Here is a 26,912-nt window from a genome sequence, read left to right as displayed (position 1 = left end):
ACCAGTGCCTGAAAAACAACGTAAGGGGAAGCCCACATGTGGGGGTAAGGAGGAACTCCCACCCCCAGGCCCAGGAAGCCAGGCCCCACCTCATTGGGCTGGTGTGTACTCACACGGGCACCGTTCGCAGCAGCTCCAAGATGCCCTGCCCGTTCCACTGCTGGGCTGCGTGCAGCTCCTCGGTGCAGACGCCAACAATCTGAGACCCGGGCACAAGAAGCCATTGTGTGTTAATGGCCAGTCCACCCACCCACCCAGGACTGCCACCTAGGCTTTTTCAGGATCAACTCAAGTTGGGGGACCACAAGAAGGATCTATGGTCAAGGGCTTGTCTGTCAAAATAGGATTGTTTCCGTAGGAGGGAACAGCCGCCTGGCTAGGAGATTTCCAAAAGAGTCCACAGATAGGGCACTGGGGCCTGAGGCTTGCCCTGCTATAAGGAGTCAGGTGTCTGGGTGACACGACGTCTAGCCCCGGACGGCAGAGGTGAAAATCAGATGGGTCTTTAGCCCATGTCTCCGAAGGCAGGGGGGGTTTAGGGAGATGCTCCTGCCTAGACTAGGATCACCGGGAATGTAAACACAGGAGATTCTGAGACCCTTTAGGCTCCGGGCAATGACAACCAAAGGGCCCAGCAGTTTGCAGAAAAGCTCTCTTTCCTCATCAGGGGCAGGGCCTTTGTGTAAACCTCAAGGGAAATAAGTGAACCTTCACATGGACCCCATCATGATCACAAGCAAGCCCAGCTGCAGCGGGGGTGGATGGATGCACACCCCTTCTGGGTAAGGGCAAGGCTGGCTTGAAGTTGTCTTCCTGCTGGGTGGTCCTGTGCCTACAGCCACCTGGGACTTTACCAGTTCACCAAAATGCCTGCCTTGTTAGGCTTAGCTGCTCAACTACAGCCCCCCGCCCCCTCGACCGGCCCCACATGGCCCCTTCCCTTTCCCCCTTCTCCCATCTCAGCAGGCTCCAATCTACCCAACCAGCCATCAGAGGGAAGAGAAAATGCAAGAGAAGGAAATCTCCTGTTGCCTTCACTCCCCCCTACCCAAGCCCTCCTCTACTACAAAGACTGTTCCCTCAGAGAATGCTTGGGCCCACATCCAACCTCTGCCTCACCTGGAGGAATGTAACCACCCCAAAGGGTGTCTGTACAGGTTGCATTTGTGGGTCTTCTGTCAGCAACATGTGCTGAATTCTTGACTCACTGTTATCCAAAGGGCTGTGCCAAGACACGTGGTCCCCGCTGCAGAAGGTGTTCTCTGTGGGAAGAGACATGAGGATGCTCAGTGTTGGAGGCCCTGCATCCATGCCTGGAACCCTGATACCAGAGGAGTCCAGACTGGGAACCTCCCCAGTCTACTAGGGGAAGCATTCACTCATATAGGAGAAAAGATTGTGGAGATTCCCCCAAACCTAATGTGTTCCTGCTTGCCAATTCTGCCAGCCTTTGGTAGAAAAGGACAAGCTGCTACTGTAGATGCTCACTTGGTGTAGTACATCCAAAGACTTACTTGGGATTGGGGAGCCATGATCAAGTCTGCCAGCAAAGAATACGGTGCTTTAGTGTGGGGCCACCTGGTCAGAAATCCTCAAGGAGGCTGGAGGGCAGGGAAAGAACTTCACCACAGAAAAGTACATCCCTGTTTCCAATCCTTTTCTGTGCTGCGGAAAGTATTTCTAAAAGGAACCACCTACTGTGGAGGGCCTTTGAGACTGGCCACTGGTTTCCCACAGGTAGACAGATAGAGGGATTTCTGAAGAACACTGGACGCTTCAAGGACGTCTGGATTGTGCCTCACACACCTCTGCAGAGATGTATAGCTGGAAGGGTGGGTGTTTCCATGAAATTACAGACACTGTGCCCAGACTGACCAAGAGAAACATGCAAACATGGCCAACTCATAGCCTCACCACTGCACTTCACATAGGCTCATCACTTCAAAAAATTTTCTAGAATAGCATAATCACAAGGAAGAAAACATCCATGTGGTAGGAAGTCTCTCCCCACCCCTGACCCTTCTGCTAGGTACCCTGTCCTTTTTTTTAAATATTTTATTTATTTATTCATGAGAGACACAGAATGAGAGAGAGAGGCAGAGAAGCAGGCTCTATGCAGGGAGCCTGATGTGGGACTCGATCCAGGGACTCCAGGATCACACCCTGGGTCAAAGGCAGGCACTAAACCGTTGAGCCACCCAGGGATCCCTGGGTACCCTTTCCAAAGGTACTCTGTATTTAATAGCTTGTGTGCATCTACAGGTTCTCTCCACCTTTTTTTCCCCCTAATATAAATGGTAGCATACTGTTTTGGACATTTTGTTTAATGATATATCTTGGGAGATCATTTCATATCAGCACATAAAAACCTACCTCATTCTGAGATTCCTGTGTGGCTCAGTGGTTGAGCATCTGCATTTGGCTCAGGTCATGATCCCAGGGTCCCGGAATCGAGTCCCACATCAGGCTCCCTGTATGGAGCCTGCTTCTCCCTCTGCCTGTGTCTCTGCCTCTCTCTCTGTGTGTCTCTCATGGATAAATAAACAAAATCTCTTTTAAAAATCTACCTCATTCTTTTTTTTTTTTTTTTAATTCATGAGAGACACACACAGAGGCAGGGACACAGGCAGAGGGAGAAGCAGGCTCCACGCAGGGAGCCCGACATGGGACTCGATCCTGGGTCTCCAGGATCATGCCCTGGGTTGAAGGCAGCGCTAAACCGCTGAGCCACCCGGGCTGCCCTACCTCATTCTTTTTAAGATTTTATTTATTTGACAGAGCATAAGCAGGGGAGTGGCAGGCAAAGGGAGAAGCAGGCTCCCTGCTGCCTCTGGTGGGGCTCAATCTCAGAACCTGGGATCATGACCTGAGCTGAAGGTGGAGGCTTAACCAACTGAGCCATCCAAGTGCCCCCCTCATTCTTTTTTAAAAAAATATTTATTATTTATTTTAGAGAGAGAGAGAGAGGACAGACAGAAGTGGGAGAGGGAGAGAAAATCTCACAGACTCCATGCTGAGCATGGAGCCCAATGCAGGACTCAATCTCAGGACCCTGAGATCATGACCTGAGCCAAAACCAAAAGTTGAATGCTTAACCGACTGTGCCACCCAGGCACTCTGCTACCTCATTCTTTAAGTGGCTGTATGGTAGTTCATTGTGGTCTATTACTTATGATCTGGGAATCTCAACAGCTGGGGACTCTACTTTTTATCAATATTTAAGGCCAGGCAGAACATGAAAATACATACACAGGAATGCCTGGGTAGCTCAGCGGTTGAGCCTCTGCCTTCAGCTCAGGGCGTGATCCCAGGTCTGGGCATCCAGTCCCACATCGGGCTTCCTGCATGAGCCTGCTTCTTCCTCTGTGTCTCTGCCTCTCTCTCTGTGAATCTCATGAATAAATTAATAAAATCTTAAAAAAAAAAGACAGAAAATACACACCCAAAACACACACTCACCTAGCTTGAAGCCTCCCAGGAAGGCCTGAGAAAGCCTCTCACTTGTCTTGGTCTGAATATTAAATCCCTCCTATGTCAGGTGTGGTTACGTTAACTATTTTTTTCCATCTAAGAGACAGGCTCAGCTTTTTGATCCTAACCTCAAAAGCATTCACTCACATGGGGTAATAAAGGTAGAGAAGGCACAGCTTCAGGCAGAGCCAACTAGAAACCTTCAAATTTCCCAATTCCTGCTATGCCCACTTTTCCCAGATTCCTTCTCCTTTTACAGAAATGTGTCTATAAGCAGCTTGCATGATCTACAAGTTAGAAACAAAGCACTAAGTAAAAAGATTCAATTAGTAATTCAAAAGCTTATCCTATAACAAGCTTACCCCAGATGGCTTCACTGGTAAATTCTACCAAACATTTAAAGAATTAATACCAATTCTTCACAAACTTCCAAAAAATAAGAAGTAACACTTGTCAATTCTTTCTATAAAACAAATATTACCCTGATACCAAAGCCAGACAAAGGCATTATAAGAAAAGAAAGCCATAGACCATTATCCCTTATTCATACAAACACAAAATTTACACTAGGCAGTAGCAAACAGAATAAAGGGTTATACACAATGAGCAAGTGAGATTTATCCCAGAAATACAAGGTTGATGTAACATAAGAAAACCAATGTAATATATCAATAGAATGAAGATTAAAAAACGTCCCACATGATCATCTTAATAGACACAGAAAAAGCATTTGCAAAATCTAATACTCTTTATTTTTTTTTAAAGATTTTATTTATTTATTCATAGACACAGAGAGAGAGAGGCAAAGACACAGGCAGAGGGAGAAGCAGGCTCCATGCAGGGAGCCCGACGTGGGACCTGATCCCGGGTCTCCAGGATCACACCCCAGGCCACAGGCGGCGCCAAACCGCTGCACCACCAGGGCTGCCCTCTAATACTCTTTAATGATAAAAACATTCAAACTAGGAAGAGACAGGAGCTTCCTCAGTCTATAATAGGGCATCTACAAAAAACCTACAGCTAACATCATACTTGATTGTAAAGATCTGAATTATTTTCCTCTCAGATCAGGTACATAACAGAGATGCCCACTCTTACCACTTCTATTTAACATTGCATTAGGGGTTCTAAGCAGGGAAACTAGGCAAGAAAAATAAACAAAAATCCAAGTAAGAGGGCAGCCTGGGTGGCTCAGGGGTTTGGCGCCGCCTTCGGGCCAGGGCATGATCCTGGAGACCCGGGATCGAGTCCCATGTCAGGCTTCCTGCATGGAGCCTGCTTCTCCCTCTGCTTCTGTCTCTACCTCTCTCTCAGTGTGTCTCTCATGAATAAATAAATAAAATTAAAAAAGAAATGTACATAATGATCCTAAAATTCATATGAAAATTCAAGGGATCGAACACCAGTCTTCGGCTCAGGGCGTGATCCCAGAGTCCCAGAATCGAGTGCCACATTGGGCTTCCTGCATGGAACCTGCTTCTCCCTCTGCCTGTGTCTCTGCCTCTCTCTCTCTCTCTCTCTCTCTCATGAATAAATAAAGCCAAAGAAAAAAAGAAAAAGAAAATGCAAGGGATCCAGAAGAGGTTGAAACAAGCTTGAAAAAGATAAAAGTTGGAAGACTTAATCTTCCTGACTTCAAAACTTGTTACAAAGCTACAGTTACCAAGGCAGTGCGGTAGTGGGGCTCCTGGCTGGCTCAGTCAGTGGAGCATGCAGATTCTTGATCTCAGGGTTGTGAGTTCAAGCTCCACATTGAGTAGAGAGATTGTTTAAAAATAAAGTTAAAAAATTTTTTAAAAGATTTTATTTATTTACTCATGAGACACACACACACACACACACACACACAGACAGGCAGAGAGACAGGCCTAGGGAGAAGCAGGCTCCATGCAGGGAGCCCGACGTGGGACTCGATCCCAGGACTCCAGGATCATGCCCTGGGCCGAAGGCAGGCGCTAAACTGCTGAGCCACCCAGGGATCCCCTAAATTTTTTTTTTAAAGACAGCGTAGTACTGGCATAAGGAGAGGCATTTGATTAATGTAACAGAATTTAGAGTCCAGAAATAAACCCTCACATTTATGGCCAATTAATTTTCGGCAAGAATGCCAAGACAATTCAATACAGGAAAGATAATTTTTTCAGCAAGTGGTACTGGAATAACTGGATATTCACATATGAAAGAATCAAGTCGGATCTCTTCCTTACACCACAAACAAAAATTAATCAATTAACTAATTTAAAAAAAGATTTTATTTATTTATTCATGAGAGATACAGAAAGAGAGAGACAGAGACACAGGCAGAGGGAGAAAAGGCTCCATGCAGGGTAGCCCGATGCAGGACTCAATCCCAGACCCAGGGATCACACCCTGAGCCAAAGGCAGGTGCCCAACCACCAAGCTACCCAGGTGTCCCAAAATTTAATTTAAAATAGATCACAGACCTAACTGTAATAGCTGGAACTGTAAAACTTTTAGAAGAAACATAGTAATAAACCTTCTGACCTTAAATCAGGCAATGGTTTCTTAGACAGACACCAAGTGCACCATCAACAAAGGATAAATTGGATTTCATTAAGATAAAAATCTTTTATGTTGCAAACAGTACCACTGAGAAAGTAAAAAGAAATGCAAACCCAAACCATAATGAAATACCACTTCACAACCATCAGGATGGTTATCATAAAACAAAACAAAACAAAATAAAACACCATGTAGAAAATGGCAAGTGCTGGTGAGGCTGTGGAAAAACTTTCAAGTTGGGTGCACTGTTCCTGGGAGTGTAGGATGGTACAGCCACTGTGGAAAACAGAGTGACAGTGCCTCCAAAGGTTAAACACAGACTTGTCATAGGATCCAGCAATTCTACGCCTGGGTACACACCTGAAAGAATTAAAGAGACTCAAACACATACTTATACACCCATGTTCACAGCAGAATTATTCACAACAGCCAGAAAAGAGAAGCAAGCCAAGGGTCCATCAACAGATGAATGGATTAACAAAACGTGGTATATATTTTTCAGCCTTAAAAAAGGACATTCTAGGCAGCCCCTGTGGTCCAGCGGTTTAGTGCCGCCTTGGGCCTGAGATGTGATCCTGGGGACCCGGGGTCGAGTCCCACGTCGGGCTCCCTGCATGGAGCCTGCTTCTCCCTCGGCCTGTGTCTCTGCCTCTCTCTCTCTCTCTCTGTGTCTGCCATGAATAAATAAATAAAATCTTTTTTAAAAAAGGACATTCTAATACATGCTACAAGATGGATAAACATTGAAGACATTATGTTAAGTAAGCTAATCTGCCCAAAACGGACTTCACTCATATGAGGTACCAGAGTAGTCAAATTATTATAGAGACAGAATGTAGAAGGGTGGTTGCCAGAGGCTGGGGGAGGAGGGAAGTGGAAAGTTAGCACTTAATGGGTATAGAGTTTCAGTTGAGAAAGATAAAGTTCTGGAAATGGATGGTGGCAACAGCTGTACAACAATGTAAAATGTATTTAATGCCACGTAATATACATATAAAAATGGTTAAAGTAGTAAATTTTGTGTTATGTATATTTAACCACAATTGTTTTTAAAAGAAAGTGAAAAAATAAAAAAAATAAAAAATAAAGTAAAAAGGTAACCTACAGAATGTGAGAAAATATTTACTAGTTGTACATCTGATAGGTACCCAGAATATATAAAGACTTGCAACTCAATAATAAAAAGACAAATAACTTTAAAATGGGGATCTAAATAGAGCTTTCTCAAAAAAAGATATAAAAATAGCCAATAAGCACATGAAAAGATGCTCAGCATGATTAGTCATTAGGGAAATGCATATCAAAACCACAGTGAGATACCATCACTTCACATCCACTAGGGTGGCTAGAATTACAAAGACAATAACAAATGTCGGTAAGGATAGAAACTGGAATCCTCATACACTGCTGATGGAAATATTATTAAATAAGGGAGCTGGGGGGGGGGGGATCCCTGGCTGGCTCAGTGGTTTAGTGCCTGCCTTTGGCCCAGGGTGTGATCCTGGAGTCTCGGGATCAAGTCCCATATCAGGCCGTCTGCATGGAGCCTGCTTCTCTCTCTGCCTGTCTCTGCCTCTCTCTTTCAGTGTTTCTCATGAATAAATAAATAAAATCTAAATAAGTAAGTAAGTAAGTAAGTAAGTAAGTAAGTAAGTAAGTAAGGGAGCTGGGATGCCTGAGTGGTTCAGCGGTAGAGTGTCTGCCTTCAGCTCAGGTCATCATCCCGGGGTGCCAGGATAGAGTCCCACATCAGGCTGCTCGCAGGGAGCCTGCTTCTTCCTCTGCCTATGTCTTTGTCTCTCTCTTTCTCTGTGTCTCTTGTGAATAAATAAATAAAATCTTTTTTTTAAAAAAAAGCTAAGTTTGTCTAGATTTTTATTTTTACTTTTTTAAAAGGTTTTATTTAAAGGCAGACGTTCAACCACTGAGCCACCCGGGTGCCCCTTGTCTAGTTTTTTAAAAGTGAGTCAATCTTAGGGGGAAAATACAGGTAGGTTATGTGATAGGCATAACACAGAAGTGTTATGGATGACTCAAAAGTTTGGTAAATGTGGCACTGTGCCCCATCACTGACTTGTCCCATGACCTTGGGCAGTGTCTCTCAAGGATCTTTTCCTCATTTGTAGAAAATGGAAGTGTTGGTCATTCAGGTCATGTAGACCTATAACATGCCAATGTGTGGGCATTGTAAGTCAGATTTCTCTCAGGCTGCTGCTTACCCTGAGAAGGTAGTAATCAAGAATCCAGGACCTTGGCCTTGTTTTGCCCACTTTGCCTTTCCCCCAGGATTCTTCCCTTTCACCTAGTATATTTTTTCTTTTTTCTTTTTTTTAATGACTAATGAGATGTAATTCACATACTGTGAAATTCACAGTTGTGAAACCATCACCACAATGAACCCCAGAACATTTTCATCACCCCCAAAAAGTAATGCCTACAAGTCACTACCCATTTCCCCCTAACCATTCTAGCCATAGGCAACCTCTAATTTCTCTGTCTCCATAGATTTGCCTCTTCTGGACATTCCATATAAGTGGACTCATATATGTCCTTTTGTGATTGGCTTCTTTCACTTAGTATAATGTTTTTAAGGTTCATGTTGTAGCATGTATCAATACTTCATTTTTATTGCCAAATAATATTGCATTGTGTGCATATAGCACGTTTTATTTATCCGTTAATGAAGTTAAGAACCCGCCAGAGCCTGTAGCTCACAGCACAAGCCAGTAGGTGGCACCATCGCTCCTGGTTTAAGGAAGCGTTGCTTCAGTTCTCTTCCCCCCACTCCACACCTAGCTGCCTGGTCTGTAAAAACGTACCCCAAACCCGGCAAGAAGATAAGCTGGAAATAGGGAAAAGGCTGAAACGGTTTGGAGCCATGACCTTTCATTAGTCAGAACTGACCTTGGCTTAAAAATAAACGTTGTACAGGGCTAAAAATAAACGTTGTACAGGGCAGCCTGGGTGGCTCAGCGATTTGGCACCGCCTTCAGCCCAGGGCGTGATCCTGGAGACCCGGGATCGAGTCCCACTTCAGGCTCCCTGCATGGAGCCTGCTTCTCCCTCTGCCTGTGTTTCTCCTTCTTTGTGTCTCTCATGAATAAATAAATAAAATCTTAAAAAAATAAACGTTGTACAAACCAAAACTGTTTAAATGAAATAAGAATGACAAAGGAGGGATCCCTGGGTGGCGCAGCGGTTTGGCGCCTGCCTTTGGCCCAGGGCGCGATCCTGGAGACCCGGGATCGAATCCCACGTCGGGCTCCCGGTGCATGGAGCCTGCTTCTCCCTCTGCCTGTGTCTCTGTCCCTCTCTCTCTCACTGTGTGCCTATCATAAATTAAAAATAAAAATAAAAAAAAAGAATGACAAAAGAAAAAAAAAAACCTTCATACAGACTTAATTTAGAAAAGGGCTTAATTTAGGCAGCTGGAAGGGGAGACCCTAAGGCAGAAAAGGGAGACAGGCTCAGCTGCTGCTCTGGGACCAACACGTGTGGATCAGGAGTGAATCCGAAGGAGGGAAGATGGAGGAGAACTCATAACTACCCACAGAAAGGTTTGGGGTTAGCACACCATGCTAACAACCTTCCTGACTGGGACTCGGTCTTTCTTCCTCAGCCCTGCCTGGTGGGGGGACAAGACTTATTAGCTCTGCCGTGGCCAAGAAACGGTCTTTCTTAACAATGAAAGAGCCTTGGTCACAGTTTTCAAGCCTGGGACAAAGCCACAATGGGCTCATTCTTGAGTCCAGTCTGGTCTTTATGCCCTCGGTGCTTGGCCCCATTCTGTGTGGAGCCACCGCGGGTCTCAGCACTCAGGCCTCAGCGCCCACCCCAGGAAGTTCTCAGCCCCTTCAGAGGGGTTTTCAAATGCTAATAACGCCTCAGTCAGAGGCCAGCTGTTCAGGCCAGTGGTTAGAGGGGCACGTTACCTCTCTCTTCCTCTCTTTGGCTCCCAGAAGTGTCCTAACCAAGACATTAGGATGCAAATCCCTGGGACCTCCACCCAAACCACACAGCAGAGGGGCCTCCTGGAGTCTGAAGGCAGGCCATTCCAGGTGAAGCCTGGATGCTCACTTGCCATTCCCTTCCCCTCCTCTGAGCTCTGCCACCAAGAAACCTCCCTCAGCTGCTACCTATTTGGCAAAGTCACCAGAGAATACCACGCCAAAAAACTGCTAGGTATAGGTCTGCCCCTTGCTTCACTGAGAGAAAGGTTTCACCACTCTATGTCTCCTTCCCCATTAACAACTGCCTGGCAAGAACTCTTAAAAGTTGAGAGTGCTGTATGGGAGTGCAGGGTTTTGTATTAAGACGTTTATTTTTAAGTAATCTCTACACCCAATGTGGTGCGCAAACTCACAACACTGACATCAGGAATCACACGCTCTACCGAATGAGCCAGCCAGGCACTCCGGAAGTGCAGCTTCTGCTCAGCCCCTCAGATTGGCCCTGACCCTACCCCCACTTCTCAAACATCCATGCTTTAGTCTTGGTCGTTTGAAGTTGGATTGTGCCGGATATAAGAAGTTACCAAAATCTAGGGAAATGGGTTGCAGAAGAAAACAGCCATTGTTTGTAAAATAATTAGTGTTGCCTTTGAAACACTGAGGAACAAATACATTCTTCAAGAATTCTTAATTCAACCCAACTCCGGAAAATGTCAGTCTACCATTCTGTGTGAAAATACAGTCCCAGTAATGTTTTTGCATAATAGTTCGGAAAGCAATGCTCCACCCTCCACACCCTATCCCACAATTAATATACTTGGTCTGAGGGGAACAGGTTAATGTCTTCCAGAGCCAAAAAGACTGGGTTTCTCATGGCTGAAGCTCGGACCCCCAAAGGCAAAGGCACTTTTGAGTGAGGCTCTGAGAGGAAGAAGGGAGGAAACACAGCTGAATTGTACCAGGTATCAAATGAGTGGCTGGTCTACAAGAGGTATTTTGGAGAGATTTGGAAAATGTGAGAGGGCACAAAACAGGCTGGCAGACTGGAGTCTGTCAACTTGGAGGTCAAACTTTTTTCTTTTTAAGATTTATTTCTTTCAGAAGGAGGGAGGGAAGGAGAGAGAGAGAGAGAAAGATAGCACGCCAGCACAGGAAGGGGAGGGAGAGACAGAATTCCAAGCAGACTCCACGCTGAGTACAGTGCCCAAAGTGGGGCTCAATCCACCAAGATTCGGATGCTTAACTCACTGAACCACCCAGTGCCCCTCAAGGTTAAGCTTTTGAACAATGGGGTAGCCATCAGTTTTTCAAGAACAGTTTCCAGTTTTCTTGCCTTCTTGTTGCTCACAAATCACACCACTGATCACACCTGGTTTGACAACGTGTACTTAAATGTCCTATATGAGGAGACAGAGCTGGTTACTAGGAGGGCTTAGCAGTTCTTCCCTAAAATGCCAGATGTGCTAGACACACCCCCAAAAACACAGGCTGATGATAGGGAAGGGTCAGGTAGCCCGTCCTCCTGTCTCTAGAGAGTCCCAGCAGGAAACCAAAACACATGGGGAGCATCTGATGACTGCCCAATGCCACCCTCCTTTCTGAGAAGGCCCAAGATGCTACTGCAGCCATTGTAGTCTGTGGTCTGCAAAGCGGAGCTGGGTCCACAGGCTTCCTTTGAGATTCAAAGACAGCCCCTTAAAGTCAGCTGAAGGCTCACAAACTGAAATGTGAAGGCTGAAACCCAAGTCTGCACAGCCTCAGGCTGCCTCATGATGCCCCAGTGAGAGGAGATAACCTGGAGTTTTTACTGAATGAATCAGTTCTGGTTTGGGCAGTGGAAGAGTAAAGTTCAAAGTCAGTTCTGCTGGCCTATTCCCAGCTCAGATGCTCCTAACTGGGGCCACTGAGTTGGCCCACTGCCCCCCAGTGGATCTTGCATGTAATCCTATCCTAATTTCTAAAGCCCAGGTGCTTTCTCCTTGCTCTAAGCCAAGCTGGGGGGAGGGGTGAGGATGTGTGTATTTAGTCTCTGTTTCTTCAGCCTACAAAATTTCAGGAGGTCATAGGGTGTAGGACAGCCTAATGCCACTGCCACAGACTACATTTCTGATACACCCATGAGATGCTATGCTCATTATGGGGAAAGTATGAGCCCAGGCACTGCACAGAAGATGCTGTCCTAACACCTTCCAGGCCTCCACTACTTTAGGTACCTGACAGTACCTACCAAAGGATGAGTGGCACAGACCCTCTTCTTGCTCGGAATGATCAGCAACTCTCCTTCCTCCAATAATCCAAGCAAAGCTGTGAGCGAGCACTTCCCTGCCTGCTAGCTCCTACTCCCCTTCTCCAAGCCAAGGATAAGAATTTAGCTCAGAGCCTTGCAGCAGTGGTGAGGCAAGGCCTATCTCAGGAATTCTGGATAGCAGTTAAGGGCAGTGATGCATACACATCACATAGGAGGAAAAAAAGAAAAGTATGTCCTGGGTAATTCCCCTCTAACACTCGAACAATACAAGGAGAGGATAAGGATGGGATACTCTAGAGCTTAGAGGCTTCAACTGGTACAAAGCAACTGAATTCGGCACCCCTGCCTTTCTCCACACACATGCACAACAGAAAGGATGCTTGCAGAAAAGGAGGTCTCAGGAGCATGACTATACAATCTCTGCATTGTGGGGTTTCAAATCAAACTCCTTCAAAGAAAGGCCATTTTCTTTGGAGAAAGGAAAAACAGGAAAAAGTATATACTGTAGGGGGAGGGAAAGAAACAGATTTACTGGACATGTGTTAACAAGGCTAGGAGAGGCTAGCAGGCAGAGTCTTCATCGCTGGATAGTGTGGATGGTGGCCGGCTGTCAGGTTTTTCCAACCTGGTCAAGTGGTGAAAGCGAAAATGAACTGTACTCCCCCACACACTACACATACCTTTTTAAAATTCTGAGTGCAGTTTCATAACCTGAAAAGTTAAATTGAGTGTTTATGGTTAGAGAGCTTCCCTTAACTAGTTCTGTCTGATATTAATTTGGCTAAATGTGGTTGCAAGACAGAGGGAAATGAATGGGCTGTACTGCTTAATTAAATAAGGAAGAGCAAGGGGACATGTTTGTTCTTATAAAACTGCAAGGAACCATAAAGGATATTCCTTCTAGGTTTTGCCCAGAATCAAAGGAATCACCAAGGATTAGAAAGCCAGCCAAAAGAGGCTCAAAATTGTTTCCCTATGTATTTTCTCAAAAACCTCTGGCTCCCCAGCTCTCTCCCTCTCCCTCAAAGCCACGATCATAAAGACAAATAGTAAAGTGTAAGGAAAATCCCATTTATAAGCAGAGAAGCTCAGCAACCTGGAATAATGGTTACAGCAGGGGAGGTAGGAGGCTGGAGGGCTGCTGGGGCCACTGGCAGCTCTCATCCAAAAGTGAGTCTCTGGGGGCTGCAGACCTTTCAAGAATGGCTCACTACCTGCCAATAGTGTGGTTTCCCCAGAGGCAAAGTGCGGATCCCTGACACTCACCTTGCGTCTGCACACACTGGGCCATGGCAGGACTCATTCTTCCCACAGGAGGGTGAATGCCTCGGTGCAAAAATAGCTCAGTAGAGTTTACCTGGCATGGCGTGTGGCTGTCACTAGTCAAGTCCTATCCACTCACCCTCTATGTGCCATGCTCTCCTACAAGGAATACAGATCCTTACTCTCCATTTCCAGAGAGCCTTGAGTCCTAAGCAGGCAGATGCTTTCACTTTTCTTTTAAAGTAGCTCCATCTGTTTAGACACCTGTCGGCATTGGAAGGAAACGTCTTTTGCCCAGAGGCTTGTAACTTTGCAAAACCCATTTCTGCTCTTCTCACTCTCCTGAGCCTACACACAGGGCCTGCCACCTGCATGCAGGCCCTTTGTTCTTAAAGCCAAAATAACTATGGAAGGTTTTAAATTTGCAGTTCCTATATACATTTCAACCCCCAAACAGTACCAGAAGATGCTTTGAAGCTTTAAAAATCAAGCACATGCGTCTAATCTTTCCATCTTTTTCCTGAAGAGATTAGGTAAATCTACAATGAAAATCCATTTAGCTGCCAAGCATCCGTAAAGTGGCACAGTCACTTTGGAGGGCCACAGAGCAGAATCTACTAATATAAAAGGACTTTCTCTTTGACCTAATCATTCCACCTCATGGTACGTATCTGCCCTAGAGCAAAACATGTTCACAAGGAGGAATGAAAAAGAATGCTCACAACATCTGTGCACTGTTTGTGATAGTGAAAAAAATGGAAACAACCTAAATGTGCATCAAGAGAATGGTTAAAATATGGTTTATGCATACTCTGAAATCATAGGCAGCAGTAAAAAGGAATTAGATAAATTTTTATATTTTGACATGGAAAGATCTCCAAGATGCACGGTTTTTCTTTTAAAGATTTTTTATTTGTTCATTCATGAGAGACACACAGAGAGAGGCAGAGACACAGGCAGAGGGAGAAGCAGGTTCCCTGCAGGGAGTCCAATGTGGGACTTGAACCCGGGACCCCAGGATCACGCTCAACCGCTAAGCCACCCAGGCGTCCCCAAGATGCACAGTTATTTAAAAAGTCTGATTCTGAAGGAAAGTACAGTTTCACTTATATTAAAGAAGGAAAAAATATGAGGTGCCTGGCTGGCTCAGTTGCTAGAGCATGGGACCTCTGATCTTAGGGTTGTGAGTTCAAGCCCTGCATTGGAGGTAGAGTTTACTTAAAAAAAAAAAAAAAGGAGGAAAAAATATATACATAAACCCAAACCACTTCTACAGGTACCCAGGAGAAGGTGAATGCATAGAAAAAGTCTGGTTGGGTACAAGGAAGCACATCAAACAGATAAAGTGGTTTGGGGAGGGGCCCAAGATTGGGTCAGGTAGTGAGGGAGGATTTTGACTTTATTCATAGAGTCTGAATCATTAACTTCCAAATGGATTTATATATTATTTGTATGCTTAAAAAAATAAAATGGGAAAGATGTACTCCTCCTTCATCCCTCTGACATGCAGTGGGTATTCCTTTGGCAACTCCAGTGGCCATCACACTGGCTATTGTGCCACCAACTCTGAGGACAGCAGTACAGACTTGGATGGTCCAGGAATCTAGGAGATCATCCTTGGCTTGTATCTAAGAAGTTACCAGTGGCACTTTCACCAGCTAAGCATTTAAGTTCTTGAACAAATACCCCACCTTCTCCTAAATTAATCAGACTAATGATATTGGTACTCTTGCCACAGATTTCAAAATTTTATTTATTTTTTTTCATCTTTTAGTGGTTATAGTCAGTTACATAAAAACAATCCCCTTTCTCTCCCTTGCTGTTTTTGTTCTTAGTCCTATTTCTGTACACTGTACATTGTTTCCTATTAGCACTTTCAGCATTCTTACCGCTGTGCAGCTCAGGGTTAACACAGCACTGAAGCAGCTAACATCTAAGATCAAAATGGTAGACACATTTACAGACTAACAACCAGACAGGGCTGGGTGAAGATGGGGTGGACAGAGCTGAAGCACTTTTGCTTTGGATCAAAGCTCCATCTCTATCTACGAACATTCCTGAGTCAAAGAACTTTAGTGTAGCCTTCATTTTGCCTAGATTCCAAAGAGGAAAGGCATTTTGCCCCCTTTGCAGAAGTCTAGAAATCTGGAGGGACACACTAGTCCAGGATAAACTTTTTTGCTTTGTTATTTGGTGTTTGCTTTTGGGAGTGGAGAGAGTTGTATTCTTAGCATTTACAGGCTAGAGAGGAACAGACAAAATAAGCATCTTTGTTTTTCCTTCAGGAAAGAGGATGATGAGGACAGAATGTAGCTCTGGCACCCTCAAAAGAAGAATCTGGTTCTGCCCTGGTCCTATGTACATAAAGCATTCGGTTTCCAATTTACAAAGAGAGAAACCTTCTGGGGCCAGGTAAGAAGTTAAGTAGATCAAAATTCTTTTTTTTTTTAAGACTTTATTTATTTATTCACGAGAGACACACACACACAGAGGCAGAGACACATGCAAAGGGAGAAGCAGGCTCCCCACAAGGAGCCCAATGGCGGGACTCGATCCCGAGCCCTGGGATTACACCCTGAGCCAAAGGCAGATGCTCAATCGCTAAGCCACCCAGGCATCCCTAAAACAGAAATTCTTAACTCGAGTGCTACACTTACTACAGAAAAAAAGTCTATCCCCATGCAGACTGCAAGTTCAAGGGTAACCAAGTGTGAAACTATCTGAGTGCAGGTCTGTTACAGAGATCGAGGTTTTGCCCTAACACTCTCAGGAAGAAGCCGTTTCTAAGTGAGTCACTAAATGCAGTCTGTGGCAGAGAAAACTGGATGAACCAATCAAACCAAACCAATAAACCTCAACCCTTCTTCCTATCCACCAACCATACTAAAACAGTAGGAGGAGAAGGGAAAGAACATGGTAGGAGGTGACCTGAGTACTAGAGAAGATGGTCTCTAAGGAATTCTTTCTCACTAATCCACTAGGGCTTGGCCAACCCACCATATAGCTTTGAACTTCAAATGTTTCCAAAGCACATTAAAAACACCCCTCCTCTACTTCTGGTCTGAAACTTAGGCTTTAGTTTCAACTAATAACTCATGAAGGTGATTTTTCAACCAAAATAGAGAAAATAATACAATGAACTCCTATATATCCATTATTTGGCCTCAATAATTATCAACTCACGGTCTATCCCAAATCATATATATAACCCTACCCCTCAAATTCCCACACTAACCCCACAGGATTATTTTGCAGCAAATTTTAGACATCGTATCATTTCATCCATAAGTATGTTAGTACAGATCTCTAAATGGTAAGGACTCTTTTTAAAAACATAACTACAATTATAAGCATCACACCTAAAAATTTGGCAGTAGGTTTTTAGTATTATCAAATATTATTAAATGTTATTGTCTAAATTGTCTTTCTTTTCTTATAAAAGATTGATTGTGATTGATTTATAGAGAGAAAGCATGCATCAGGGAGGCAGGGGCAGAGGGAGAGAGAGAGAATCTCAAGCAGATTCCCTGCTAAGCGCAGAGCTGGACCTGGGGCTTGATCTCACCACCCAAGCAGAAATCAAGAGTCAGATGCTGGGATGCCTAGGTGGCTCCGTGACTGAGCATCTTCCTTTGGCTCAGGTTGTGATCCTGGGATCGAGGATCGTTCTCCCTCTCTCTGTGTCTCTCTTGAATATAAATAAATAAAATCTTTAAAAAAAAAAAAAGTCGGATGCTTAACCATCAGACTCATTCAAGCATCCCCCAAATTGACTTTCTACAAATGTCTTCCAAGGTTGGTTTTTTCAAATTACTATCCACTAAGAGTCATACAATGTATTTGGCTGTTTTTTTAAATTTTATTTATTTATTTATTAATGAGACACACACAGAGAGAGAGAGAGAGAGAGAGACAGGCAGAGGGAGAAGCAGGCTCCATGCAGGGAGCCTGATGTGGGACTCGATCCCGGGACTCCGGGATCACGCTCTGGGCCAAAGGCAAGTGCTAAACCACTGAGCCACCCAGGGATCCCCTGGCTAGTTTATTTTTAAAGGCTTTTTAATCTGAGTTTCTCCCTTCTCCTCTTTTTTGTTTTTTGTTTTTTTTTTTTTTAAGGAAACAACCTTGTCTTTTTTTTTTTTAAGATTTTATTTATTTATTCATAGAGATGCAGAGAGAGAGAGAGGCAGAGACACAGGCAGAGGGAGAAGCAGGCTCCATGCAGAGAGCCCAACATGGGACTTGATCCCGGGACTCCAGGATCAGGCCCTGGGCTGCAGGCGGCCCTAAACCGCTGCACCACCGGGGCTGCCCCTTTTTTGTTTTTTCTTATTGAAGGAACCAGATTGTCTTTCCAGTAAAATTCCCCAAAGTCTGAATTTTGCTGACTGTGTCCCTGCCATGTCCCTTTGTCTTTTGGTGTTTCCTGTAAATACCAAAGGTGAGAGCTAGAAATTGTAAGCTCATAGTGGGTCACACCATGGTGACAACTGCTAAATTCAAGATTTCATTAGGAGGCTCCAAAAACTACTCTATCATTCTGTATAATTTTTTAGCTGGAAATCTTTAATTTACAGGGAAGGCAGATTAAATGTATGGTTCTTTTCCTTTATCACTAGTTTTCAAGAATACAAGGTGTCAAATCTTCTAAAGATGATCAGTGTTTTTGTTGTTTGCCTTTTTATTTATGAACACATGGATTTTAATTTATTTGATGTGTATCAATCCATTACAGTTGTTATTGTTCTTAATACTTATATTATCCCATCTGTAGGTGGTAGAGATCTCTAAAATAGAGACTCTGCTGCATCTGTTGATATGATCCTCACAATCTTTGGTAGCTTCCTGTTTTCTGGTATAAAAAGATGTCATAGGCTTAGGGTGCCTGGGTGGTTCAGCTGGTTAAATGTCGGACCCCTGACTTCAGCTCAGGTCATCATCTCAGGGTCTTGGGATCGAGCCCCACATCTGGCTCCTTGCTGAGTGGGGGGAGTCTGCTTCTATCTCTCTCTCCCTCTGATCTTCCCCCCACTTATACTCTCTCTCAAATAAATAAAATCTTTAAAAAAAGATTTTTTTCAGTAAACAAAGATAAAAATATTGTGTTTTAAAAAAGATTTTATTTGAGAGAGAGCATAAACAGGGGAGCAGGGAGCCCAAAGCAGGGCTCAATCCCAGAACCCCAAGATCATGACCTGAGCTGAAGGCAGACGCTTAGCCAACTGAGCCACCCAGGTGCCCCCAAAATACTGTTTTTATTTTTATTTATTTTTAAATTTTTATTTATTTATGATAGTCACACACACACACACACACACAGGCAGAGACATAGGCAGAGGGAGAAGCAGGCTCCATGCACCGGGAGCCCGACGTGGGATTCGATCCCGGGTCTCCAGGACTGCGCCCTGGGCCAAAGGCAGGCGCTAATCTGCTGCACCACCCAGGGATCCCCAAAATACTGTTTTTAAAAGGAAAAATAATCTCAAGTTCATCCTGATATTTCCAGTTAAAATTTAAGAATACAGGGGCACCTGAGTGGCTCAGTCAGTTGAGTGTTTGACTCTTGATTTTGGCTCAGGTCATGAGCTCAGGGTCATGAGATCAAGCCCTGCACTGGCTCCACTCACAGTGTGCAGCCTGCATCAGATTCTCTCCCTCTGCCCTTCTAATAAATAAGTAAATCTTTCAAAAATTTTAAGAATACAGAATTTTTATTTATTTGATTTTATATGTTTCTTTTTCTCTTACTGAAAATCTTGGTTTCTAAATAATGATTTGCCTTATACTATTATTTACATACACTAATTTCATAATAATACCAATATTATTAACAATGTGATCACTGAAAATAGGGGGATTTTTTGTCTTTGTGATATATCTAACAGAAATATACAGTCGCATTACTATGTTTTAAAATCTATGCACATTGTTATGACATCAATTAGATATGCTGTGAATATCATTTATTTCCTTTTGCTTTTAATTTTTAGGAAATATTGGCAAGCCAATTTTAAGGTGGCCCCATAATTCCTCCTCACCTCTAGTGGTCATAACTGTGAGCACCACTTGCAACTTGTCTCTGGCCAATAGAATATGACAAAAGTGAAGGGATTTTATAGATGTAATTAAGATCCCAAATCAATTATTCTTTGATAATTTAAAGTTAAATTAAAATATTTTATTTATTTATTCATCAGAGACAGAGAGAGAGAATGAGGCAGAGACACAGACAGAGGGAGAAGCAGGCTTCACGCAGGGAGCCTGATGTGGGACTCGATCCCAGGACTCCAGGATCACGACCTGGGCCGAAGGTAGGCGCAAAACTGCTGAGCTACCCAGGAATCCCCTCAATTATTCTTTTTTTTTTCAATTATTCTTTTTAAAGACTTCTTTACTTTAGAGAGAAAGAGTGAGAGAGCAAGAGTGGGGGGGATGGGGCAGAGTGGAGAAAGACAAGCAGATGCCCCCATGAGTGAGGAGCCTGTTGCAGGGCTTGATCCCAGGATCTGGAGCTCATGACCTGAACTGAACCAAGAGTAAGAAGCTCAACCAACGCAGCCATTCAAGGGCCCTGAAATCAGTTTTTTAAATTTTTTAAATTTTTAAAAAGATTTTTATTTATTTATTCATTAAAGACACAGAGAGAGAGAGAGAGAGAGAGAGACAGAGACAGAGACAGAGAGAGAGAGAGGCAGAGACACAGGCAGAGGGAGAAGCAGGCTCTATACAGGGAGCCTGATGTGGGACTCGATCCCGGGACCCCAGGATCATGTCCTGAGCCAAAGGCAGATGCTTAACTGCTGAGCCACCCAGGCATCCCTAAATTTTTAATTATAGTACAATACACACAGCATTTGCCATCTTAACCATCTTTAAGGTTATAGTTCAGTAGTGTTAAGTACATCCACGTTGTGCGATCAATCTCTAGAATTCTTTTCTTACAAAACCAAAACTTTATACTCATTAGACACTAACTCTCCATTCCCTCCCTTCAACCCCTGGTAACCACCATTCTACTATGAATTTTTGTCTGTATGAATTAAACTATTCCAGGTACCATATATAAGTGGAATCATACCATATTTGTCTTTTTGTGACTTTTTTCACCGTAACATAATGTCCTCAAGGTTCATCCATGTTATAGCATGTGTCAGAATTTGCTTCCCTTTTAAGGTTGAATAATTTTCTATTGTACGTATAGACCACATTTTGTCTACCCATTCATCTGTTGATGGACTTGTGGGCTGCTTTCACCTTCTGGCTATTGTGAATAATGCTATGAACATGGGTATGCAAATATCTCTTTGAGAGCTTGCTTTCAATTCTTTTGCATATATACCCAGAAGCGGAATTGCTAAATCATATGGTAATTCCTTTTTTTTTTTTTAAGGTTTTATTTATTTGAAAGACAGAGAGATAGTGAGAGAGCATGAGCTTGGGGTGGGGAGAGGGAGACACAGGCTCTCCACTGAGCAGGGAGCCCAATGCAACATTGTTTTATGCAGTGTCTAGTTGGCTGATAAATTCATCCATTAGGTCCTTAATATTACTGTGTTTTATAGTTCCAACATTTTCATTGGAATTTTATAATAAATTCCATTTCTCTGATGAAATTATCCATCCAGGATCCCAGGATCATGTCTTGCACCGTAGGCAGACACTTAACTGACTGAGGCACCCAGATGTCCCCATCACGTGGTAATTCTATGTTTAACTCTTTTGAGGAATCACTGACTATTTTCTACAATGGCTGCACCATTTTACATCCATCCCAGCAAAGCACAAGGGTTCCAATTTCTCAACATCCTTGCCAGAACTTGTTATTTTCTGGTATATGTTGTTTTTAAGATTTTACTTTTTAAGTAATGTCCACACCCAACTTGGGGCTGGAACTTACAACCCCAAGATCAAGACTGGCACGCTCCACTGACTAAGCCCGCCAGGTACCCCTTCTATTTTTTAAATAGCATCCATTCTAATAGAAGTGAGGCCAAATCAAATAATTTTTAGTTAATTAAAAGGGAAATTATCTTTGATAGACTTGAAGGAATCATGTGAAAGGCCTTAAAACAAAGGACTGTAAACCTTTGTAAACACCCCCCCCCCCCACCTTTTTGCATTGCTTGCTTTGAAGAAGCAAGCTGCCTTGAATCCTACAGCTACAAGGAAAGGGATTCAGCCAACAACCACCGGAGGGAACTTGGAAGCAGATCCATCCCCAGTAGAACCTCCAAATAAGAATGCAGCCCAGCAAACACTTTGATTTCAGACTGATGAGACCCTATAAGACCCAAGCTGTACCCAGGCTATTGACCCAAAGAGGTAATAATAAATGTATGTTCTTTTAAGCCACTGGTTTTATGATAATCTCCTTTATAGCATACACACACACACACACACACACACACAAAGGGCAAAAATATTCATTTTGATTTGCCTTATAATTATATAAATTTTTACATGATTCCAAAGTCACAAATCTAAAAACAAAATATATTCAAAGAAGTTGGCTTTCTGTCCTCTCCATCTGTTCTCTCCTTCTCCCATAGATTACCATTTAAAAAATATTATGGTTTACCCTTCCATTTAAAAATATAAAGAAAAACATGTTTTCTTATATAAGTGAAACTTACTATAGATACTTTTCTCCACATTGCCTTCTTTTTCTTTTTTAAGGTGCAATGGCTATAGTTTTATTTTGGTTACAACACCACCACACACTTGATTCCGTATCCTGAATATTCAACAACTTTTTAGGCTACATTAAAGAGAGAATTTTTTTGCTTGATTAATTTGCTGGACATTTTAAAAAGCTCTAAGAACACTGCACAGACATTCTTTTTTTTTTAAGATTTATTCATTTATTCATTCAGAGAGAGTGAAGAGAGAGGCAGAGACACAGGCAGAGGGAGAAGCAGGCTCCATGCAGGAAGCCCGATGTGGGACTCGATCCTGGGTCTCCAGGATCACACCCCAGGCTGCAGGCGGCGCTAAATGGCTGTGCCACTGGGGCTGCCCTGCACAGACATTCTTTTTTTTTTTTTTTAATAAATTAATTTTTATTGGTGTTCAATTTACCAACATACAGAATAACACCCAGTGCTCATCCCGTCAAGTGTCCCCCTCAATGCCCGTCACCCATTCACCCCCACCCCCCGCCCTCCTCCCCTTCCACCACCCCTAGTTCGTTTCCTAGAGTTAGGAGTCTTTATGGCCTGTCTCCCTTTCTGATATTTCCCACACCTGCACAGACATTCTTGATGAGGCAGTTCCACTGGTCATCTTCATTGGTGTTACCACTATCACCATCAGCTCTTTTACTGCACAGGATGATGAGGATTCATAACTCTCAAACATAACTGCTTAATGTATACTGAAATATCTGAAATAGAGTAGTTGGATTTATACATTTTAAGAGACATCTTGTTTTTTTTTTAAAGATTTATTTATTTATGATAGACATAGAGAGAGAGAGAGAGAGGCAGAGACACAGGAGGAGGGAGAAGCAGGCTCCATGCCAGGAGCCCGATGTGGGACTCGATCCTGGGACTCCAGGATCACGCCCCGGGCCAAAGGCAGGCGCCAAACCGCTGAGCCACCCAGGGATCCCAAGAGACATCTTGTTAATTTGGAGTGTATTCTATTTATATGATCAAGATCAGAAATCTATATAAACCATGCTGTATAAATTACAAGAAAGATTCTAAGTTCCTTACAGTAAACTGATTGTACTAACAGCCTCAGTGAATACCCTCTCTGAGGGTATTAACTTTGTAACTTTGTAGTCCCCTCCTTTTCTGACCCTAGGCTTGGCAACCTGACTTATTTTGACTAATGGGATGATATCAAACCCAAGCAGAGGCTTGACAAAGCATGCACACACTTGCACTTCCTCCCATAGACCCATTGCTGTCATGAGAAGATGTTTACACTAGTTACTACAAATGCTCCTTCAATTAATAGCCACTTATGAGCATCTTTTTATGTTTTTGCTCATATCTTTGGGATTCCTAGTAGAAGTGGCATTGCTGCATCAAAGGGTAAGTAGATACTGGATACTGATATGTTCTCTCCTACAGAGAGAGCACCGTTTTGCATCCCAGAGTGAACACATGGAAATGCCTGCTTCCTCACAGCTTGACACCAGGATATGCTATCAAACTTGGAATCTACTAATCTGACAAGTAAGAAGTAGTATCTGAGGGTAGTTTAACTTGCATTTCTCTTATTTTGAGTGAGGCAAACATCTTTCTTTTCATGTGTTTATGGGCCATTCGCTTGAAACATCAACATTTAAGCCAGAGAGCTTGTTGGTTGGCATCATATCCAGCAACCTCAGAAAATATAATTTTTTAAAGATTTTATTTATTTATTCATGATAGACATAGAGAGAGAGAGAGAGTGAGAGAGAGAGAGAGAGAGAGAGGCAGAGACACAGGCAGAGGGAGAAGCAGGCTCCATGCCAGGAGCCCAATGCGGGACTCGATCCCGGGACTCCAGGATCGCGCCCTGGGCCAAAGGCAGGCACTAAACCGCTGAGCCACCCAGGGATCCTCCAGAAAAGATAAATTAATAAAACATTGACTTCTCTTAGTTCTGTCACTGGTCACTATAGTATGAGGTGAAAGCATCGCTGATTGGTTTTCTTCTACGAGATCATAGGGGCAAACAGTCACCCTAAATGTATTATATTTACCCTCAGGTAAAAGGCAAAACAGGGGTGCTTGTGTGGCTCAGTTGGTTGGGCATCTGGCTTTGGCTCAGGTCATGATCCTGGGGTCCTGGGATGGAGCCCTATATAGAGGTCCCTGCTCGATAGGCAGCCAGCTTCTTCTCCACTGCTTGTGCTCTCTTGTATGCTTGCTCTTTCTCTCAAATAAATAAATAAAATCTTAAAATAAAAGGCAAAAAATAGATCTTCAAGTAAATATTCTCCATGTAATGGTACTTCCTTTTGCTTTATTCTTTGGTGTATTTTTCTTTGCTGTATAACCTTAAACAAGCCATTTAAATTCTCTGCATTTGTTTTTTTATGTACCAAAATATGATGATGCTATCTACCTTGCAGTGTAGTTTTTAGAATCAAAGAATTAAAATGCATGAAAATCGCCTTATATGCTGAATGTACTATACAAATGAAGCAACTGTTGTTCATTTGAAAGGTTTAGCCACTGTTTACAAGAAAAATATTTGAGGCAGAAGGACATGGTAGGAAGTGAGACACAGAGTCCATCCCCTGTGGCAGAGCAGACCCTTCCTCAGGGAGCCAGGATTTTACTTTTTGGCTCAGGAAACTAAGCCCCTCCTTCCATAGTTTACATCAAGAAACACAGTTACAGTATTTATGGGTGTTCTCAGAAATCATCCAGCTGGATCAGACCTGGAGGGTTGTGGGACAGAAAGCACCAAGAAGGGGGAAGCAGCCTGTTTACAGAAAGTTCGACTGGAGTACAGCAGTGGCAGTCATAAGTATGCCAGATTAGAAGAAAAACAAGCCTGAATTAAGTGGCATCTGAGCTCAGTAGTCTGAGCTCCCAGATCACCAACTCCATACTCAGCACCTAAAGCCCCTCTATGAAGGCCTTAGCCAGTACTTTACTTAGCCCAGACTTTACTGGGACAACTTCAGAGATGGTGAGTTTACTGCCTCCCAAGGCTTATCCATGTTAGAAAATGCTTTCATGGGGCACCTGCATGGCTCAGATCATGATCTCAGGGTCGTGAGACTGAGCCCTGTCATGGGCTCCACGCTCAGTGGGGAGTCTGCTTGATATTCCCTCTCCCTCTGTGTGCACTCTTGTGCTCTCTCAAAGAAAGAAAGAGAAAGAAAAGAAAGAAAGAAAGAAAGAAGAAAAGAAAAGAAAAAAGAAAGAGAGAAAGATAAGATGTTTCCACATCCAGAAGAATAGTTAACAGCTTTCTAGTTCTTTCCTCTGGTTAACAAAGAAAAAGTCCAATCCCTCTTCCATATGGCTAGACCTCAAATTTTATTTTTTAATTTTTTAATTTTTTTAATTTTTATTTTTTTAGACCTCAAATTTTAAAACACCTGTTGTAGGTCATTGTTCACCACCTCCCACACCTCATCCCCATGTCTTTTCTTCTCCAGACTAAATGTTTCCAGTTTCCTTACTTTTTAAAGCCATTCCTCATAGACCACGGTTTAAGAGAGCTTTTGCCACTCTCAAAGTCACTCTCTGGGGATACACTCTGAATTGTCAATGTCCCTTGTAGAATGCAGCATCCAAGGTGCCGTTGGGTTGGAGACGGAACACGAAGCAGGCACTTATTTCCGAGTATACATGTAAAGAAAGACTAGACTCCCCAGCTCTCTGTGTGTCTGTCCACATACTTCCAAAGTTCCCTACCAATCAGACATAGGAAGGGGTTGAAAATAACCAGTTTTGGGTGATCTGGTTATAGGAAGAGGCAGTAGTAAGCTATGAGTGATCACATTTTGGCGTTTCAGCCAGATTCCTTGCCAGGACATTTTTTCTTGCTTAGAGGGATGGAACAGGGAGTGAACATGAGGGTGAACTTGGAAGTTTAGCTGGGTTTTCCAAGGGCCATGGAGTTTGCTAGGCCTAAAGGCCCCCAACCTCAAAGAACTTCCTTAGCATTGGAGTAAAACCAACCTTGATGTTACCAAAGACTGGAAGACTTTTGTGACTCATTCTGTGAACTTTAAAGGCTGCATAGTGCCTCCTTAGTGGCTCGGCTGCCAACTGGCCATGACTACAGGTTACAAGACAGGGGCAGTGTGTGGTCAGGAGTCACTTAGCCTCATGGAATCACCTTCATTGAGGAAAGCTGGGCATATGTACCAAACTGCAAGATGTGTAGTCCTGTGACTCAGAAATCCCACTTTAGAAATTTATTCTGAGATAACTGAACATGATTGCCAAGATGTACATACGTGGATGTTCCTTAGAGCACTGTTTAAAGGGAGGAAAACTGTAAACTATCTTAGGGGCTGTTTACTCTTGAGTGGTCTGTTATCTTAGTATCTGTGATATCATGTTGTATTATAACATGATAGAAATATATACTTTGAAAAAAAAAAGAAATATATACTTTGGTGTTTGTCCCTGGCTTTTTTTTTTATTTATTTTTATTTTTTTATTTATGCTAGTCACCCAGAGAGAGAGAGAGAGAGAGAGAGAGAGAGAGGCAGAGACATAGGCAGAGGGAGAAGCAGGCTCCATGCACCGGGAGCCTGATGTGGGATTCGATCCCGGGTCTCCAGGATCGCGCCCTGGGCCAAAGGCAGGCGCCAAACCACTGCGCCACCCAGGGGATCCCTGTCCCTGGCTTTTGACCAGAGCTCTTAAAACCTACACTATTTCCTAAATAATAAAGATGCAAAGAACTTCTTTTGTTGATCTTTGACCCCAATTCATGACACAGAATCCTAAATCCCTTGGAATTTCCTGGATGACAATGGGAGTGTCTTTTGT

The 26,912-nt window shown here is 43.4% G+C and overlaps 1 protein-coding gene across 2 annotated transcripts in view; it reads right to left on the bottom strand.

The window, feature by feature from the left end:
- SUFU (SUFU negative regulator of hedgehog signaling) overlaps positions 1 to 26,912 on the bottom strand; it is a 121,590-nt gene that overhangs the window by 36,823 nt on the left and 57,855 nt on the right. For both annotated transcript variants that reach the window (XM_055346342.1, XM_055346343.1), the window contains exons 4-5: positions 1,120 to 1,262; positions 114 to 199 (exon numbers count right to left, since the gene is read on the bottom strand). In XM_055346342.1, the coding sequence (XP_055202317.1) occupies positions 114 to 199; positions 1,120 to 1,262 (229 nt within the window). The remainder of the gene's footprint in view (positions 1 to 113; positions 200 to 1,119; positions 1,263 to 26,912) is intronic.

This window comes from Nyctereutes procyonoides, unplaced genomic scaffold (genome assembly GCF_905146905.1).
Source record: "Nyctereutes procyonoides isolate TBG_1078 unplaced genomic scaffold, NYPRO_anot_genome, whole genome shotgun sequence".
Taxonomy (NCBI): Eukaryota; Metazoa; Chordata; class Mammalia; order Carnivora; family Canidae; genus Nyctereutes; species Nyctereutes procyonoides.
Note: the sequence above shows the minus strand (reverse complement) of the source record. Positions and strands in the feature narration are given on the sequence as shown.